The 19055-nt window shown below is 41.6% G+C and overlaps 2 protein-coding genes across 2 annotated transcripts in view; both read left to right on the top strand.

Annotated features, from left to right (window-relative positions):
* LOC134589222 (uncharacterized) overlaps positions 1-6586 on the top strand; it is a 62261-nt gene extending 55675 nt beyond the window's left edge. Inside the window, exons 13-15 of the mRNA XM_063444326.1 lie at positions 3461-3551; positions 5800-5907; positions 6461-6586. Coding sequence (XP_063300396.1) covers positions 3461-3551; positions 5800-5907; positions 6461-6586 — 325 coding nt within the window. The remainder of the gene's footprint in view (positions 1-3460; positions 3552-5799; positions 5908-6460) is intronic.
* Positions 6587-7578: 992 nt separating this feature from the next.
* LOC134589063 (uncharacterized) overlaps positions 7579-19055 on the top strand; it is a 32089-nt gene continuing 20612 nt past the window's right edge. Inside the window, exons 1-3 of the mRNA XM_063444315.1 lie at positions 7579-7886; positions 15434-15542; positions 16884-16912. Of these exons, the coding sequence (XP_063300385.1) occupies positions 7579-7886; positions 15434-15542; positions 16884-16912 (446 nt within the window). The remainder of the gene's footprint in view (positions 7887-15433; positions 15543-16883; positions 16913-19055) is intronic.

Below are 19055 nucleotides of genomic sequence, written 5' to 3'. Positions count from 1 at the left end.
AGAGCAGCAGCCAGACAGAGACTGTGCCGGAGAGCCGGATGGCGGTAAGGAGAGGTTAACTCCACAAGCACCATCACCCACCCTCGCACACAACTGAGCGGGACTGCCAGACAAACCCGACCCGCTTACCACTCAGCAGCACTAGTGTCCTCCGAACACCGCAGCCTCCAAGCAACGGCAAGCTCAGAGCGGTCCCTCGCTTGCAGCCGCGCCAACCGCCAGAACAGCAAGACATCAACCCTTACCTCAACCTGGCGCAGACCGCACGATGAGGGACGAAAAGGTCGGTGCCCACCGCGAACCAACATGCAAGACTACCCCCAGAAGCACACCAGCGGCATCGGGTGAGGACTTACAACTACCCGTTGCCCAGCTACCTGCCTAGACACACAATGGGACTTGGGACGCTCTTATTGCCATTACTAACAAGTAAACTCTAGACCCTGCCGTTTTACCATTGTTAGTTTTTTCTTATTTTATTTTTTTCTCCCACCTTGTTTCTGTGTAAGACGTTTAAAATGTCGAGCTAATCTTTAATGTAAATTTTCTGTCCTTCTACAGCATGTTTCTCTATGTTTGTTCATGCATAACTAATCAGGCAAGCAACAATACTGCAGATGTATCTTGCTAGCTAAACAATCTATACCAGCATAAGTACCAATCGCTGGGAGCTAGACCTGATTGAATAGCCTGCATAATGGCCTAATTAACTACTTACTATAACTATACACACGATTGAGCAATGTCTAAGCGTAAAAATTCACAGTACCATTTCGAGTCTAGCCGCTGCCATAAAATGAACGCTCACCCCTGCTTGGTTACTGAGTTTGTTAATACGATGATTAAGCATACTATTGTGGCTGAATGCGCCCGTTACACTCTGTACACCTAAATGCACATACAAGTAACTTTCTAGCTCGGCCTCGCACCCTTCCCTTACTAGCCATGGTGGCGAACCCGAGCTACGTATTGTATACCATTATGTAGGCGCATGCTGTCATAACATTTCATGTAAGACTGACTCGTTTCTCGCACAGACCACTGGAAATTTTATCAGGGCCCCACAGAGACAAAACAACCACCTACTATGATCCTATAGGATATTGAGTAGAAGGCCTCCCACTGCGACTCTAGCGAGTTATAATATTGTACAGTTTGTCATGCCCACATCTTAGCTAGGCCGCATGACCTTATGAGCAACATCTAAACCTGAATGTTTAATATGTGTGACATACTCTCTTCTTTCGGGTACTGGGCGACAACACTCTGCAGGGCCTATACACGACGTAAACTGAACGCCACAAGCGGACTCACAAGCGACCTAAAGCAATCAGGGTATAATCTAGTTGTATTTCATACCAGCGAGGTTGTAGATTGCACTTAATTTCTGTATTATTTTTCCACTATTGTTATTATTATTTTGTTTAATGCCTCTGATGGTTGCCATGATTAGTCATATTGTTGCTCACGGTCAAGGTTATGGAGCGGCTGCTTTTCTCCTTGGATACCCTTCCTCCTTGGATATCCCTCCAAGATGGCAAAGCTAGCCCTAACGTGTTACAGCTGTTTAAGCTTTTTAATACACTACGAGTTAAACATGTTTATATATATATTTAAAAAAAATAGTGCATCGTTCTACTGTATTCAATTGCTTTCCATGTAATACACTCTGTCTTTGAAATGTGCATGCGGAGTGCCTTTGGGGTACCACGTGCCTGTATGTTAACATCATATGCACTACAAAAATAAAGAATTAAAAAAAAAACAATAATACATTTACATAGTTCACACATAACACCAGAAGTAGTTTGATCTTGTTTTTGTAATACAAAACTAAAATGTTTCAGAATGATACAGAAGAACTTTATATCGTGTTTATACCGTGTTTGTGGATGGCAGTTATATAAGACATGGCAAGTCCAGCCTTAAAAGTATCACCATATTGCCTTCCCTATTTTTTTAACAGATTATATAGATAATGCTTTAAAAACCTAAAAAAACATTTTTCTAAAAGAATGCATTTAAAAATTCTTCAAAGTTCCTAATGTATACATTCAAAGGCAAATAATGCAGCTCAGAGATCCTCCAGAGTCCAGAGAGAGAGTCCATCAATCGGTAGCCTCTCATTCTATACTTACCTCCCAACCCCAGTGTAGAAGGATTCATGGGATCGGCAGTTCAGCTCCCAGCCACAGTTCCACTCATTAATAAGATTACAGTTACTATAATTCTATCCAGGGTCTGTCTTACAGTTCTTTAACCAGGATCTCAAGCAGTTGAACGACCATGCGCACAACCACAGCTCGAGGCTCATTAATTGGAGAAAGAAATATAGAGATTCCATTCCAAGCAATGCATGTGCCATGCACATATTACAGACAGGGAATAGGTACATCATTTGAACCCTATATAATACATACAGGCCCGCCCACACCCTACCTAGTCCGCTGACAATGATGCAGGACTGAATGTGGTATAGTGGAAGTGAATTAGAATGTGTGTAATGAATGTAGTGTTTGTCTGTATTAGATACCATTTGTGTTTGTTTGTGTAGCGGATGCAGTGTGTATAGTGAACGCAGAGTGTGTTTGAGTAGTTGATGTAGTGTGTGTACAGTGATGTAGTGTATGTTTGTGTAGTGGATGTAGTGTTTGTATGTACTAGATGAAATGTCATTCATTATCTTTGTGTCTGTCTGGTAGTTTGTATTAATATATTTGTGCCTGTGAGTGTGTGCGTAGTATCTGTATGTAGAAGTGTGTGTAAGGGGCCCCAGACATAGGGGTTATGAGCTCCATTTGACCACATCTATATTCTTCCTCAAAACATCAAGACCTGTTATAAAGCTGTTAAAGGAACACTATAGTACCAGGAAAACAAACTAGTTTTTCCTGGCACTATAGTGCTCTGAGGGTGCCCCCACCCTCAGGGTCCCACTCCCGCCGGGCTGAAGGGGGAGGAAGGGGTTAATCCCTTACCTTTTTTTCCAGCGCCCGGCTCCCTCGGCGCTGGGACTCTCCTCCCTCTTCTGATGTCATTGGCTGAATGCGAATGCGCGGCAAGAGCCACGCGCGCATTCAGCCAGTCCATAGGAAAGCATTCTCAATGCTTTCCTATGGATGCTGGCGGCTTCTCACTGTGAAAATCACGGAAGCGCCTCTAGCGGCTGTCAATGAGACAGCCACTAGAGGCTAGATTAATCCAAATGTAAACATAACAGTTTCTCATAAACTGTTATGTTTACAGCAAAAAGGGTTCAACCTAGCTGGACCTGGCATTCAGACCACTTCATTAAGCTGAAGTGGTCTGGGTGCCTATAGTGGTCCTTTAATTTGTAGATGTGCCATTTAAAATTATTTCTCTAAAATACTAGAACGAATAACAGTTCCCTTTAAGCTTATAATTCCCGCCCCCACGCCTCCCTCCCTTAAGTTTCTTTTCATTTTGTACTATAATTCAGGCAAGAAGAAGACAGGTTAAATATGCTTCTTGAAGACACAAATAGAAGACACGAAATAGAAAAATCTCATCTTGAAAATCAAGTGAAGCAGGTATGACACAAACTAAAATCATTTTACCTGAAAAAGGTAGATCTTCTACTGCCACGTCTCTCCAGCGCCCATGGGTATCTACCATTTGCCCATCCTTGCAATGTTGTGTTTGTAAGTAGTGTTTGAATGTAAGCATGTTTTGCATGGAGTATGTGTGTGAATGTAGCAGTGTATTTGTGTGTATTGTTGCAATTTGATTGCAGGGATGTGTTTATGTGTAGCTTTGGGTTTTGAATGCATCGGTGTATTTATGTGTAGTGTTACTGTTTGAAAGTGGTTAGTGTGTTTGTATGTAGTGTTAGCATTTAAATGCAAGTGTATATTTGTGTGTAATGCTGATATTTGAATGCAGGTGTGTAACACTGACGATTGCATGCAGGGGTGTTTTTGTATGTAGTGTTGGTGTTTGAATGCAGGGATGTAAGGACATATACAAATATTCTGCCACACACCCATTCTGAAACAGACACACATACACACTGACACAAATTCTGACATAGATACACATACGCACTGATACACAAACATACCAAAGTCATAATTTACATATTTTTAGTCACTTCTTTCCCCCTGCTTCCCCACATAGTGCTCTGTTAGCTGGGAGGAAGTGACCTGACCTTACTTCCTACCAGCATTGTCAATCTGACAGGGGCCCGGTCGTGCTGTTAAAGGTCCATGGCGCCTGACAGGGCCCATGATCAGAACTACCCATCAAGTGTCCCTAGCTGGGATGCACACCCAATGGGCCCCTCAGGCTTGCAGTAGCTCTGCCATTGCATGTATATATAGAGATATATATAGCGAATTGTTTTGTTTTATTTTATTTATTTTTTTATTTCATTATTCAATCACAGTACTGATGTACATATTAAAATGTTTCCATCAGTACATGGTAACAAAATGAGTCTATATTATGGCAACATTTCAAAATAACACACTAAAGTATCCACTGAAAGAGAGTTGGAAATGACAAAAAAATTTAGGAGGATCGTTTACATTGTAAAAACGGAGTGAAAAAATATGTAGAGAATCAAAGTGTGTCAGGAGCCAGGGATGTTGCTAGGTAACATAATGACCAGAGGCTTCTGCCCAAAGGTAAATGTTATGACTCTATCCCCATATACTGACCAAATCACTCTTAACACGAACCATTTATCACACCCTAAGATTAACTTGTTCTATAAATCAGATTAGGACACCAAATCATTAAAGGGAAACTATAGAGCCCCCCTTCATTGCAGCCCATTCCCCTCCCCCATCCTCATGGTGCAGAAGTGGTTAAAAACATCTTCTGTCACTTACCAGATGTCAGCCAGCTGAGGAGACCTAGTGTGCATTTGCGGCGCTAGCCGTACTCGAATTAGGATTGCCCTCATAGGAAAGCATCAATGTTTTCCTATGGGGTTTCAGGTGACGCTTGATGTCCTCATGCACAGTGTGAGAACTTCCAGCGTCAGGTAGGCAACCAAAAGTTAAAAAGTAAATTAGCTGAAGTGGCCTGGGTGCCTAAAGTCTCCCATTAAATAAAATCCTAGTATTATATAAACCTATATTTATAAACTCTACACCTACTTTATTAACAGCCAACCCCACACCCCACGGCATTAAAACAACACACGCTGAAGAATTTGATCTCAGCTTTGTACTAACGGTAATAAATGTAAGTACATTTTTCTAAGGAATAAAACGTTCCTGGTCTCTGAACAATTAAGTGAAAGTTGGATAAATCTATCCTATGAACACCACACAATTGCCCCTAAAAAAACTTGTTTTTTTTCTGTTCTCTAGAACTTCAACTAAATAGTTTTCTTTGGAAGTGACATCTATAAGTCATCCATCAAATTTCAGCAGAATGTACATGAGAGCTTTATGAATGTGCTTACTGTGTTTTTCATATGTTGTGTTACAATATGTAATTATATGGATTTTATTGGAATTTTTTTTTTACTTTTATGTCACAATAAAAAAAACATATTTTGCATTTTAAAACTTTGTGGTATGTTTTGTAAATCATATGGTAAAAATCATGAGAAATATCCATTTTAATTCCAAATTGTAACAATCAAAAACATGGAATGTCTAAGATGGGTTAGTAAATAGGCACACAAGGCATGGCACTTTAGAGATCCTAACATGCCCCAGCTCAATAGACAGAGCAAAGTGTTAAATTATGTTTAATTTAATATATACTTCTTAATCATGAACATTAAACTAACTTTGTGTGGTTTATCTACATCAAACCCTGTAGGAACAGCAGAAAAATTATGAATTTCAGAAAAAAGCAGAAAAACAAATAAGCGAATTAGAAGAAGAAATCAGGAAGCTGATGAACCAACGAAAGGAAAGAGGAAACATGGTGAGACACTGGAGGGGATAGAAAATGGGGACAAGTAGACATGCAAAAATAGTGCAATGCTCGTATGAAAGAGATAAGACACTTTGAGAATTGAATGTAGAAAAACTGAGTGGAAACCAGTTACCACCAGTGATAGTAGTTGAGCGCTAAAAAACGTCACTTACGTAATTAATATACAGATATTTTGGAATGAATATACAGCAGTTTGCTAGATAAATTGGAAAACACAATATAGTGTAGTCTTCTGGAAAGACTTATCTTTACCCGTATGTCTCACTTCCTCAATTCCAACTCCTTGACCCTCTTCAATCTTGCTTCTGCCCCCTCCACTCTACTGAGACTGCTCTTATCAAAGTCACTAATGACCTAATCGCAGCTAAATCGAAAGGCCACTACTCCATACTAATTCTTCTTGATCTCTCTGCTGCCTTTGGCACGGTTGATCATGCTCTCCTTCTTCAAACTCTTTAATCACTCAGTCTCTGTGACTTTGTCCTCTCATGGTTTTCCTCTTATCTCTCCCAACGCTCATTCAGTGTCTCCTTTTCTAAAGATACCTCATCCCTTCGTCCTGTCTCAGTTAGAGTCCACCAAGGCTCCGTCCTTGGTCCTTGGTCCTTGGTCACTTCCTGGTTACGGTTTACTGGTTTTGTCCATGGTGATTAAGAGTCCAATATAAGTTGTATCTAAAAGTAAGGTGGGGCTGAGAGTATAGTGGCATCATCCCACAGAAAGAACATAATCAGTATCAGAACTACAGTTTGTTAAGAAATGAGTGCAAACAATATATAAATATAAAACCCAACATTTATTTTCCAAAACAGATAATTACAGTTTAGCTTGTCAAGGAACATATTCAGAGTTCGAAGTCATTATTAAGTTCATGAGGCACCAATGAGTTCAGATTGAAAATCCATTTCATTTCAGTCCGCCTCATTTTTTAATCATATCTTAGCCTCTCCAATCTAGCACTACTTTTTGAATCCCAATGAACTCTGTACCTCTAGGGTCTTGATTATGTTTAATTTTGTAGTGTAGTGATAGATTGTGTTTTTCATAGCCGTTTTTTATATTTCTTAAATGCTCTTGAATTTGGGCATTCAATTTACGAGTCGTGCATCCTACATAAAACAGGCCACAGGGACATTTAATCAAGTATCAACTCTTGTTGAATGACATGTAATAACCTGTTTAATGTGAAAAATGTTGTCTTTTTGTGTAAAGTTTTTAACCAGATGTTTATGATACCTGGTGTTTTTGCATGCACCACATTGTCTGCAAAGAATTGGGTGGTTCCTTTGGTCTTAAAGTGACTATGTACTAAATTAGTTTTCAAATTGGGTACACTTCTATATAAAATACAAGGTTTATTTGGTAATATTAGACTTATAATTTCATCATTCCTTAAAATCGACCAATATTTAGGCGGAGCCTAACTGCCGAGGAGAACAGACGTACAGCACAAGAGCTCTGGGCCAAAATCGACGATAACAAGCCTAAATATAGAAAATATCACCCCCTTTTAATCGCAAACCACTAGCGAGAACCTCTAAAGCCCCATGGGACGCAGAAACAAAAAACAACTGTCGGACAGACCTGCCCCGGGTCTCACAATTGGGGACATGTGGCAGCAAGCACGCGGCCCGAGCGAATCCAATATGGCGGCGCTCCATGGAGGCTGCTCAGACTTTTCTGAAGACGACAAAACCCGGCAAACCCAAGCAAAATCCTGATGCTGATCTGGTAACCACAGGGGTGCTTAAAACTCTGCTAGCGGATTTGCAGACCAACATCCTGGCGGATGTCACCGCACTAAGGGGCGAGCTGCAGGGCCTGACGAGCCGTATGGCGGTACTGGAGGGCACCACTCAGGAATACCAGCGAACTATCGCCACGATGCAAAATGACATAAGAGACTTAAGCCACAAAAACAGACTGCTCGAACGGCGCCTAGATGCACAGGAAGACACGAGGAGAAGGTACATACATAAAAGTCAGAGGGATACCGGAGGGGCTCCCAGAGACAGAATTGCCACACACGATCAAGCGCCTGCTGGCTACCATACTACCCCCAGGCCAAACCAACCCTATTGCACCCGTTGATCTCTTCCGGATCCCGAAATCCGCTGGGGCCCCGGACAAAGCCACAAGGGACACTATTCTCACCTTTAAAAATGGGTCAGACAAAGCGGCAGTCCTCACTGCACTCCGGGGAAAAACCCCCATGCAACTCGAAAACGCACAGTTAACCTTCTATAATGACCTGTCCGCTGGAACTCTGGCTTGGCGCAGAACGCTCCGACCTCTCACCGCCACGCTCCAGCGACACCATATACAATACCGATGGAGGTCCTCCCATACACTCCTTGTGCTGCAGGGCACGACAACTCATCAAATTCACGGCCCGCAGGAGGCAGCAGCTCTTTTACAGACCTTGGGCCTGCCTCAGGACTCAATCACACAAGCGGACCCCCGAGCCCCCACCACACCGGCTCACACCTGGGACCCGGAGAGGAGCGCTCCATTCATACCGCGGAACGCCACACCGATCACCTACGCCTCAGTCACAACTTAGGCTAAGCCTCCTCTCCGACCCATGCCATATCATAACCAAACCGCACCTACCTTCAGCATCTACACTCTCTGGGGTTCCCACTTCCCCAGAGAACCTGACAGCCTCTACTCCTCGGAACGAGATAACACCTTCCCCAAGCGACTAGATGACTTACGAACATTGGCCTCATAGACACACGAAAGCAACCACCATTGCTCCCAGCCAATCGGGGTGAACTCCACGTCGGCCTACTATACCCGCAGTAAAGACCTGATCGGCCCGGAAGCCGGCGTCAACGCAAAATTTACACGACGGCACAACCTAGGCCTCGCTGGCGGCTATTTGGCTTAGGCGGGGTAAGGACTGCCCACGTACCAGAACCCCACACCATCAGGCGAGAGATTCCCGGTAACTTTACGGACATGCCTAGATGGAGCATTGGCGGTCAGTGCCACTCACCTCCGAGCACGACACCCACAGACTTACCCAAGAACTTGTGCCGCCCGATAACGGGCTAAAAGGTGTTCAGATGCCTGTGTTATATTTTTATTTTCAAGTTTTAATGTTATTTGTTTATTGCTATGTTATAACCTCATATAGCTGCTAGCTCACACTGAGCTCACATTAGGTACAAGAGCAGGGCAAGACATCAGGGAAAAACCAATAGCCGTCCGGAACACAACACGCCCACGGCGGGCAAACATACATACACTTTATTACTTAGAGGCACCACACGGAATACACCGGCCCGCTTCATAAACCAGACGTCCATACACACAAGACTCCCTCCCCCCATCACACATAAGACAAGCTTACATTGAAGAAACTGGGAACCCGGCATCCCGCGAAATTCTGACAGCGCCAACCTACACGCACCCCATCAACAGGCTCGGCCGCATGCCCAGCCATACCTATAGAGGCATGTTTTACCTTAAAACACTAATCTAGGCCTCACCTAACAATGTTTGTCTTCGTCTTTCCCCCATGGATAACCTCTCATTTTACCTATCAACACAGACCATACAGGAGTCCAGTAAGTGATAGGGCAGCCTTCACTATGGCACAACCATAACTAGTAGAGATACTACGGTCCAACATACCGAGAAGAGATCGGTTAAGTTACCTGAATGCACCCTTTCCATACACAGCAACCTTTCATTCTATTCTTGTAAGTAGACCCAGGTTGTGCCTAGAATACCAAACAACATTGCTGAATAATATGTTTACATGACTATGGGACGACAGCCTCCTATAACTGACAACCGCCTCAGCTCAGCTTATATACACACCTTAACGAGTAATACCAGGTTAGCTCACTCCGACCACTACTTCTAGGGATTCTTCCTTATGAGACTGTTTATCATAATCATTTGTGCAGACTCTCCATATGTTATTCAAATGCTTATACTGAGATGCCAATTGACTACTGTATTGAATTAGGCCATCTTCATAGGTGCAATGTTTTGTTTCATTTTTCTTGTTTGAAATGTTTAATACCACACCCAGTCGCACCACATAGTAAACTGCCCGACCTAACACATCACCTAGTATCGGCAAGTTTCATGCCAACCCGGCAGCACAGTTAATTGCTTACGCTGTTTAACACAACTCAGAGACAAACATTTAAACCATCGGCATGTTAAGTACAATGTAATGCCACATCCGCAGGCTAAACGGGCAACTCACAATTCTATTTTGCTTACAACAGTTATGGACAGTAAAGTAGTTTTTCAGCCCTTACTCCTATACACACGATGACACACCGATGTCCAACCTCAGTCAGAGCCTACAGTTCTAGTTCGTTTCTAAAAGCAGGAAGCTGGGGTTTAGCCAGTTGTACCAGTCTGATAATACCTTAAACAAGATGATATACCTGTTGAATGTTAGATCAACTATTTATAAAAAGTGCCTGACTTACAGATGCCACACTTCAATGCATGCTTATGATCCAATTGTACCCTGACACTGCTGTTGTGGCGTGCCAAGACTGATCTGTTAACCATTGTGCACAATAAAAATAAAGAATTCAAAAAAAAAAAAATATAAGCATAAAACATGTAAAGCCGGTACCTAACGGAACCAAAACGCGCAGTAGTTTGCATAGTTTGCATAATTATCCATAGTGATGTCGCATCAGCGCGCCACACGAGTTTACTCTGTAAAATTTACGTTGAATAACCGAATGTTTAAGCTACTTAAAATCCTAGAATGTCATTTCCTGCAATTCTCTACCACATAAAAAATGTGCAATGTGTTATCAAGCCATGCTTTCTTATTGTTATATCGAGTGCTCATGCTGTTGGAACATGGCACACGCCTCTGTAACTGCTTTTTCCTTTTGCACACAAAAATAAAGAATTTAAAAAAAAAAAATCGACCAATATTTATTTTTTAAATAATGTAAGATCATACCTTATTATAACTCATGACAGTTAAAATCACAAATAAAAGCTAACTACTGTATATACTCAAGTATAAGCCGAGTTTTTCGGCACATTTTTTGTGCTGAAAAAGCCCCCCTCGGCTTATACTCGAGTCAGTGTCTGTATTATGGCAATTTACATTGCCATCATACAGACCAGGACCGCCGGGTTCATTACAAGCCCGGCGGTCCTGTTGGGGGCCGGCAGAAAGCTGTTACTTACCTTTGTAGCAGCTCCGGCCAGCTCCCTTCACCTCCGTTCCCTTCTGTTTACAGTGTAAGTCTCGCAAGACCCGTGGCCGTCAGAGCGTTGCCAAGGATTACAGTGGCACTGATCCACGCGGCACGCAGACCGCGAGACTTACACTGTGAGCGGAAGGGAACGGAGGTGAAAGGTGCTGACCAGAGCTGCTACAAAGGTATGTAACAGTTTGCTGCCGCCCCCTTACCCCCCTGCACAGTACACACCACTGAACCACCAGGGAATCATATCGCCCCCCTCCCTGGCCAGGGAACAAGCAGGGAGGTGGACAAAAAAAAACATTAAACAATTACATTTTATAATATTAAAATACAAATAAGATAATATTAAAATAAAAAAAATACAAATAAAATAATATTAATATAAAAATAAAATAATAATATTAAAATATTAAAAATAATAAAAAATGCCCTCCCCCCACCCAGTTTACACACACTACACAAACACGCACACACTGCATTAAATAGACACACACACTCTGCATTGTACACACACACACACTCTGCATTATATACACACACTGCATTCATACAAACACACCCTGCATTCATTATTTACACACACTACATTCATACAAACACACACTGCATTCATTATATACACACACTACATTCATACAAACACACACTGCATTCATTATATACATACACTGCATTCATTATATACACACACTGCAGTCATACAAACACACACTGCATTCATTATATACACACACTGCATTCATACAAACACACACTGCATTCATTATATACACACACTGCATTCATACAAACACACACTCTGCATTATATACACACACTCTGCATTATATACACACACTGCATTCATACAAACACACACTGCATTCATTACACTGCGTGCAGAATTATTAGGCAAATGAGTATTTTGACCACATCATCCTCTTTATGCATGTTGTCTTACTCCAAGCTGTATAGGCTCGAAAGCCTACTACCAATTAAGCATATTAGGTGATGTGCATCTCTGTAATGAGAAGGGGTGTGGTCTAATGACATCAACACCCTATATCAGGTGTGCATAATTATTAGGCAACCTCCTTTCCTTTGGCAAAATGGGTCAAAAGAAGGACTTGACAGGCTCAGAAAAGTTAAAAAATAGTGAGATATCTTGCAGAGGGATGCAGCACTCTTAAAATTGCAAAGCTTCTGAAGCGTGATCATCGAACAATCAAGCGTTTCATTCAAAATAGTCAACAGGGTCGCAAGAAGCGTGTGGAGAAACCAAGGCGCAAAATAACTGCCCATGAACTGAGAAAAGTCAAGCGTGCAGCTGCCAAGATGCCACTTGCCACCAGTTTGGCCATATTTCAGAGCTGCAACATCACTGGAGTGCCCAAAAGCACAAGGTGTGCAATACTCAGAGACATGGCCAAGGTAAGAAAGGCTGAAAGACGACCACCACTGAACAAGACACACAAGCTGAAAAGTCAAGACTGGGCCAAGAAATATCTCAAGACTGATTTTTCTAAGGTTTTATGGACTGATGAAATGAGAGTGAGTCTTGATGGGCCAGATGGATGGATTGGTAAAGGGCAGAGAGCTCCAGTCCGACTCAGACGCCAGCAAGGTGGAGGTGGAGTACTGGTTTGGGCTGGTATCATCAAAGATGAGCTTGTGGGGCCTTTTCGGGTTGAGGATGGAGTCAAGCTCAACTCCCAGTTTCTGGAAGACACATTCTTCAAGCAGTGGTACAGGAAGAAGTCTGCATCCTTCAAGAAAAACATGATTTTCATGCAGGACAATGCTCCATCACATGCGTCCAAGTACTCCACAGCGTGGCTGGCAAGAAAGGGTATAAAAGAAGTAAATCTAATGACATGGCCTCCTTGTTCACCTGATCTGAACCCCATTGAGAACCTGTGGTCCATCATCAAATGTGAGATTTACAAGGAGGGAAAACAGTACACCTCTCTGAACAGTGTTTGGGAGGCTGTGGTTGCTGCTGCACGCAATGTTGATGGTGAACAGATCAAAACACTGACAGAATCCATGGATGGCAGGCTTTTGAGTGTCCTTGCAAAGAAAGGTGGCTATATTGGTCACTGATTTGTTTTTGTTATGTTTTTGAATGTCAGAAATGTATATTTGTGAATGTTAAGATGTTATATTGGTTTCACTGGTAAAAATAAATAATTGAAATGGGTATATATTTGTTTTTTGTTAAGTTGCCTAATAATTATGCACAGTAATAGTCACCTGCACACACAGATATCCCCCTAAAATAGCTATAACTAAAAACAAACTAAAAACTACTTCCAAAAATATTCAGCTTTGATATTAATGAGTTTTTTGGGTTCATTGAGAACATGGTTGTTGTTCAATAATAAAATTAATCCTCAAAAATACAACTTGCCTAATAATTCTGCACTCCCTGTATATACACACACAGTGCATTCACACAAACACACATTCTGCATTCATTATATACACACACTACACACAAACACGCTCCACACATCTGAAGATAAAAGGTGTTGTTGAACCAAAAATAGTTGTTTGATAGGATCCATTTGATCCCCTCCAGAATAAACTCAATTTGAGTCTGAGGGAACTTCTTGGGATTTTCCAAAATGTTTCTGGGGACTTGACAGCCTCTACAAGGGGGGTTTCTTTGTCTTTATGTACTTTAGGAAGGTAATAAAAAAACAGAATCTTAGTATGGGGAATGTTTAAAAATTCTGATTCTTTTTTGTTTAGTATACCCAAGGTTTTTCCTTTCTCAATCAGCCTTTTGTAAGCAATCTTCATCTCATGATCTTTGCTCAATACCTTATATGTATTATAATCACATAAAAGTCTCAGGGCGTCTTTAAGGTAGTCATCTGTGTTTAGAAGAACTATACTCCCCCCTCCCCCCCCCACCCTTGTCAGCAGGATTGATAATAAGGGTCTCATCTTTCTTTAGTCCTTTCAGTGCCTTGCTTTCTTTCTTAGTGAGTGTTACGGTTACCCTTAGTCTCGCTGAGAGTTGGACCGCTTAGTAGTCTGGATTCCTATTGTTGAAGCGGGAGAGGGACTGGTTCCATAGCATTCCATACGAGTCCTGTAAATGTAGAACAATCCCACTAGCTATAGCACAGCTAGGATACCCTTTTACCCACAAAACGAGTCGAGGCTGCGATTTGAGGGTCAAAACAAGAACTGAGGACTGGAATACCCAGCCTGCTTTTTATTAGAATTTAGGGCAGAAAGAACACACCCAGGGGGATGCATAAAATCACCAATCCAGTACAAGGTACAACCCACACATCTCCTCCCCTCAGATAACACATTATCACGATTAAATGTACATTATTTTACCCCAGTTCTGGATGTACCCCAAAACCAGGGGGTACAGTGGTAAATCTGGTACCCCTGGAGAGTCCTTGTTCCGGGGACCAACATACTTAAAAATCAGGCAATTCGGATGAAGGGTTCAGGAGGTACAAGGTTCCAAAGTTTTAACCGACCGCACAGACCAACTAGCCGAAAATAGTTCCATGAGTTTTGGCCTTGCGGTCGGTCTTCGTTCACACGATGAAAATACCCGAAAACCTTGTCATCTATTCGAATCCTTATGGTCGCCGGACTCCCCATGGTCCCTTAAACCTTTCTACCGAACGGTGGGAGGTTCGGTAGTTGCTGTCCGAATTCCTGGGAGTCTGGAGGACTCAGCGGTGTTCGCCTGTTCGCGTATCCGTTTCTAGTTCCATGTGGTTACAGGCAAACACCGCTGGTCGTGTGCAAGATGGCCGCGAACACGTGCAAAGTCCCGAAATGGCGGCCACCTATTCCGAGCACAAAGGATTCGTAGGAAATCATCCAAATGACTGCATAGCCAAAACTGGTACTTGAAAGTGCACAATAAACTGAAGGCTTCTGTAACAGTGAGGTTGTGTATGTATCTTCTTGAGGGTTTTATCTTTTCCAAGTCATGCATTACCATTTGTTCAAATGTGCCCATTTCTTCTGAAATGCATGATTTGGGGAAAAATTGAGAATTCACCCTCAAGTTGGTAAGTACAAATTCTGAGTTGACAGTTGGGGTGTTGGTTCTTTCTAATGGCTGCCTTGAGAATAATTTCTTTAAGCACAGTTTTCTCTTAAATTTGTACAAATCTATATAGGTACTGAATTTATCCAATTTTTTGTTTGGAGCGAATTCCAGGCCCTTCTGTAGGAGGTTATTTTGGGGTATAGTAAAGTTTTGCTTGAAAGCTTTAATATTCCTAATTCTTTCTTTTTTAGTGTCTTTCGTTTCTTCCTTTTCTGTATATGGACTCCTCTTCTAGCTCTTCTTCTTCTACATTCCTTCTCCTCTTCCCTAGTGATAGGAATGTAGTTGTTGTGGTTTTGCGTTTCCCTATAACATGTGAGTTCAAAAAATCCTCTTCCTTTGAGGTGATTATATTTATTGTGAGAAAAGATGTTGTTATTATTAGTATGTGTACTCCTTTCCTCTCTGGGTCTATAATTTCTGTATGTTCTGGTTGCATGTATGGAGTGTTCTAGGTCTTTCTCTCATTTATTGTACCTTTGGTCTTACTACTTTTCTGGGAATTTGTGGTATTGTTTGGTAATGGTGTTGTATTCCCTTTGTAAATTTGTAACATTAGGTAACTTCCTTTGTGGAGTATGGCGAGGCGATGTTCTTTGGTAATTTCTAGTTGGGCTATATTTTCTCCCTTGTTTATTAAGGATATTATCCTTATTAGTGTTATATGTGTTGTTGTGATTATTTCCTCTTAAATATGATCTTATCTGATTTTTCGTATAGTCAATGTATTTTTGTTTTTTAATTTCCACCACACTTCTCTCCAGTTTATCTAAGTTACCTTGTATTAGGGCATAGTCCTCAAGAGACATATTGCTAACCAAAAAGTTTTACGACATATTCATTTTATCGTCTAAACGTTTTAATGTGTTTGTACGTTTCCTGAACACATCTGCTCATGAGATCTGAGCCTGTCCTTATCTGGCTCTAACCAATGTGAGTGCATATCGATTATATTAACACTCACATTGGCTTTATCTAAAATACTACACTATATTGTGTTTTCTTATTTATCTAGCAAACTGCTGTATATTCATTCCTAAATTGCTGTATATTAATGACGTAAGTGAAGTTTTTTAGCGGTCCACTACTCTCACTGGTGGTAACTTGTTTCCACTCAGTTTTTCTACATCCACTTACTCTATAGCATGTGTTGTGAAGGAGATACTCATACTTTGTGGTAGCTGCTAATCTTTAAGTATTTAAGCGCCTTTACACAGATCACTTTGTATTTTCTGTCCACTATGAGAATTGAGACAGTGGAGATGATAGTGAAATATTGCGGGATTTAAACAATTTGGATGATAGTATCCCTTGGGTTAAGACTGTAATAGTGGGAAGAGGGGTGACTATAGTGTTTTTATAGTTATTTTGGTGACTATAGTGTCCCTTTATGATGTCAGGAAGGAGGTGGAGATGTAGGAAAGGTTGAGATGTTGGGTTTGAGAATGGTACACTGAGAATTCTCACATCTACAGACATTAATTCCTCATATAAAACATTAGTGTCTGGTTGCCAACACAGAAAGCTCCTTTGAGAAGGTCAAGCCTCATCTTTTGTTCCCCTGTTTTGTGGCAAAATACAGGTATTCTTCATATACCAATGCATATCACAGTAAATTAATATAACTAAGTTTTAGTACCGTAGATATGTTGTTGTTATTTATTTAATTTTTTTGGTTTTTGAAGGTATCAGCTGGTGGCTATTCAGTAGAAAGGTAATGTTGTACTTATATTTAATATCCTCCAAAATATCTTTTTTCCCTTCTTTCTGTCTTCCACATTTCATACTGCAGCTATTACTTTGTTACCCATATTTTTAACCCATATTTACTGGTATTTCCTTATACACCCCCATACACCCTATGCCTCCTCTAACACTGTCTTATTCGCACTCAATACCCCTTAGTAATATCATTGAAGTCTCCTGCTCACCATTCTATAGCAATGGTAAGGAAAAATACTAACTAAAAAAGTTGTTGTTTTTTCTAAAAAAAATAAAATCTGCTGCCTGCTTTTTAACAAATATTTCAAAACCAATTGCATCTTTTATATGCTCCTTATCTGACTTTTGCTTAATTGTGGGTGACTGCCAGTGTGGTGAATATACAGTATCTCACAAAAGTGAGTACACCCTCACATTTTTGTAAATATTTTATTGTATCTTTTCATGTGACAACACTGAAGAAATGACACTCTGCTACAATGTAAAGTATTAAGTGTACAGCCTGTATAACAGTGTAAATATGCTGTCCCCTCAAAATAACTCAACACACAGCCATTAATGTCTAAACCGTTGGCAACAAAAGTGAGTACACACCTAAGTGGAAATATCCAAATTGGGCCCAATTAGCCATTTTCCCTACCCGGTGTCATGTGACTCGTTAGTGTTACAAGGTCTCAGGTGTGAATGGGGAGCAGGTAGGTTAAATTTGGTGTTATCGCTCTCACACTCTCTCATACTGGTCACTGGAAGTTCAACAAGGCACCTCATGGCAAAGAACTCTCTGAGGATCTGAAAAAAAGAATTGTTGCTCTACATAAAGATGGCCTAGGTTATAAGAAGATTGCCAACACCCTGAAACTGAGCTACAGCACAGTGGGCAAGACCATACAGCGGTTTCACAGGACAGGTTACACTTAGAACAGGCCTCGCCATGGTCGACCAAAGAAGTTGAGTGCACGTGCTCAGCGTCATATCCAGAGGTTGTCTTTGGGAATTAGACGTATGAGTGCTGGCAGCATTGCTGCAGAGGTTGAAGGGGTGGGGTGGTCAGCCTGTCAGTGCTCAGACCATACGCCGCACACTGCATCAAATTGGTCTGCATGGCTGTCATCCCAGAAGACAGCCCACAAACAGTTTGCTGAAGACAAGCAGACTAAGGACATGGATTACTGGAACCATGTCCTGTGGTCCGATGAGACCAAGATAAACTTATTTGGTTCAGATGGTGTCAAGCATGTGTGGCGGCAACCAGTTGAGGAGTACAAAGACAAGTGTGCCTTGTCTACAGTCAAGCATGGGGGTGGGAGTGTCATGGACTGGGTCTGCATGAGTGCTGCCGGTACTGGGGAACTACTGTGATATACTGAAGCAGTGCATGATCCCCTTTCTTTGTACACGGAGCCGCAGGGCAGTATTCCAACATGATAACAACCCCAAAAACACCTCCAAGACGACCACTGCCTTGCTAAAGAAGCTGAAGGTAAAGGTTATGGACTGGCCAAGCATATCTCCAGACCTAAACCCTATTGAGCATATGTGGGGCATCCTCAAACAGAAGGTGGGGAGTGCAAGGTCTCTAACACCCACCAGCTCCGTGATGTCGTCATGGAGGAGTGGAAGAGGACTCCAGTGGCAACCTGGGAAGCTCTGGTGAACTCCATGCCCATGAGGATTATTTCAGTGCTGGAAAATAATGGTGGCCACACAAAATATTGACACGTTGGGCCCAATGGACATTTCCACTTAGGGGTGTGCTCACTTTTGTTGCCAGCGGTTTAGACATTAATGGCTGTGTGTTGTTATTTTGAGGGGTCAGCAAATTTACACTGTTATACAGGCTGAGTATCATTTCTTCAGTGTTGTCACATGAAAAGACATAATAAAATATTTACAAAAATGTGAGGGGTGTACTCACTTTTGTGAGATACTGTATATTGCTGGTAAATAACTCCAATTTCTAATAGTTGGTAACCATTCTCCCATAAAAAGGTATAAATGATAAGGGACAATCCTGACTGGAAAAAATATGACAAGGAAATAAAACACTGACAATTATACTTAAATGTATCATGCCTCTAAGAAGCGGATGATGCATGTCTATGATTTCTAGTGAAAGCTTTACATTTTCAGGAAAG

Source organism: Pelobates fuscus, chromosome 1 (assembly GCF_036172605.1).
Source record: "Pelobates fuscus isolate aPelFus1 chromosome 1, aPelFus1.pri, whole genome shotgun sequence".
NCBI classification, from domain to species: domain Eukaryota; kingdom Metazoa; phylum Chordata; class Amphibia; order Anura; family Pelobatidae; genus Pelobates; species Pelobates fuscus.
This window is presented reverse-complemented; position numbering and strand designations above follow the sequence as displayed.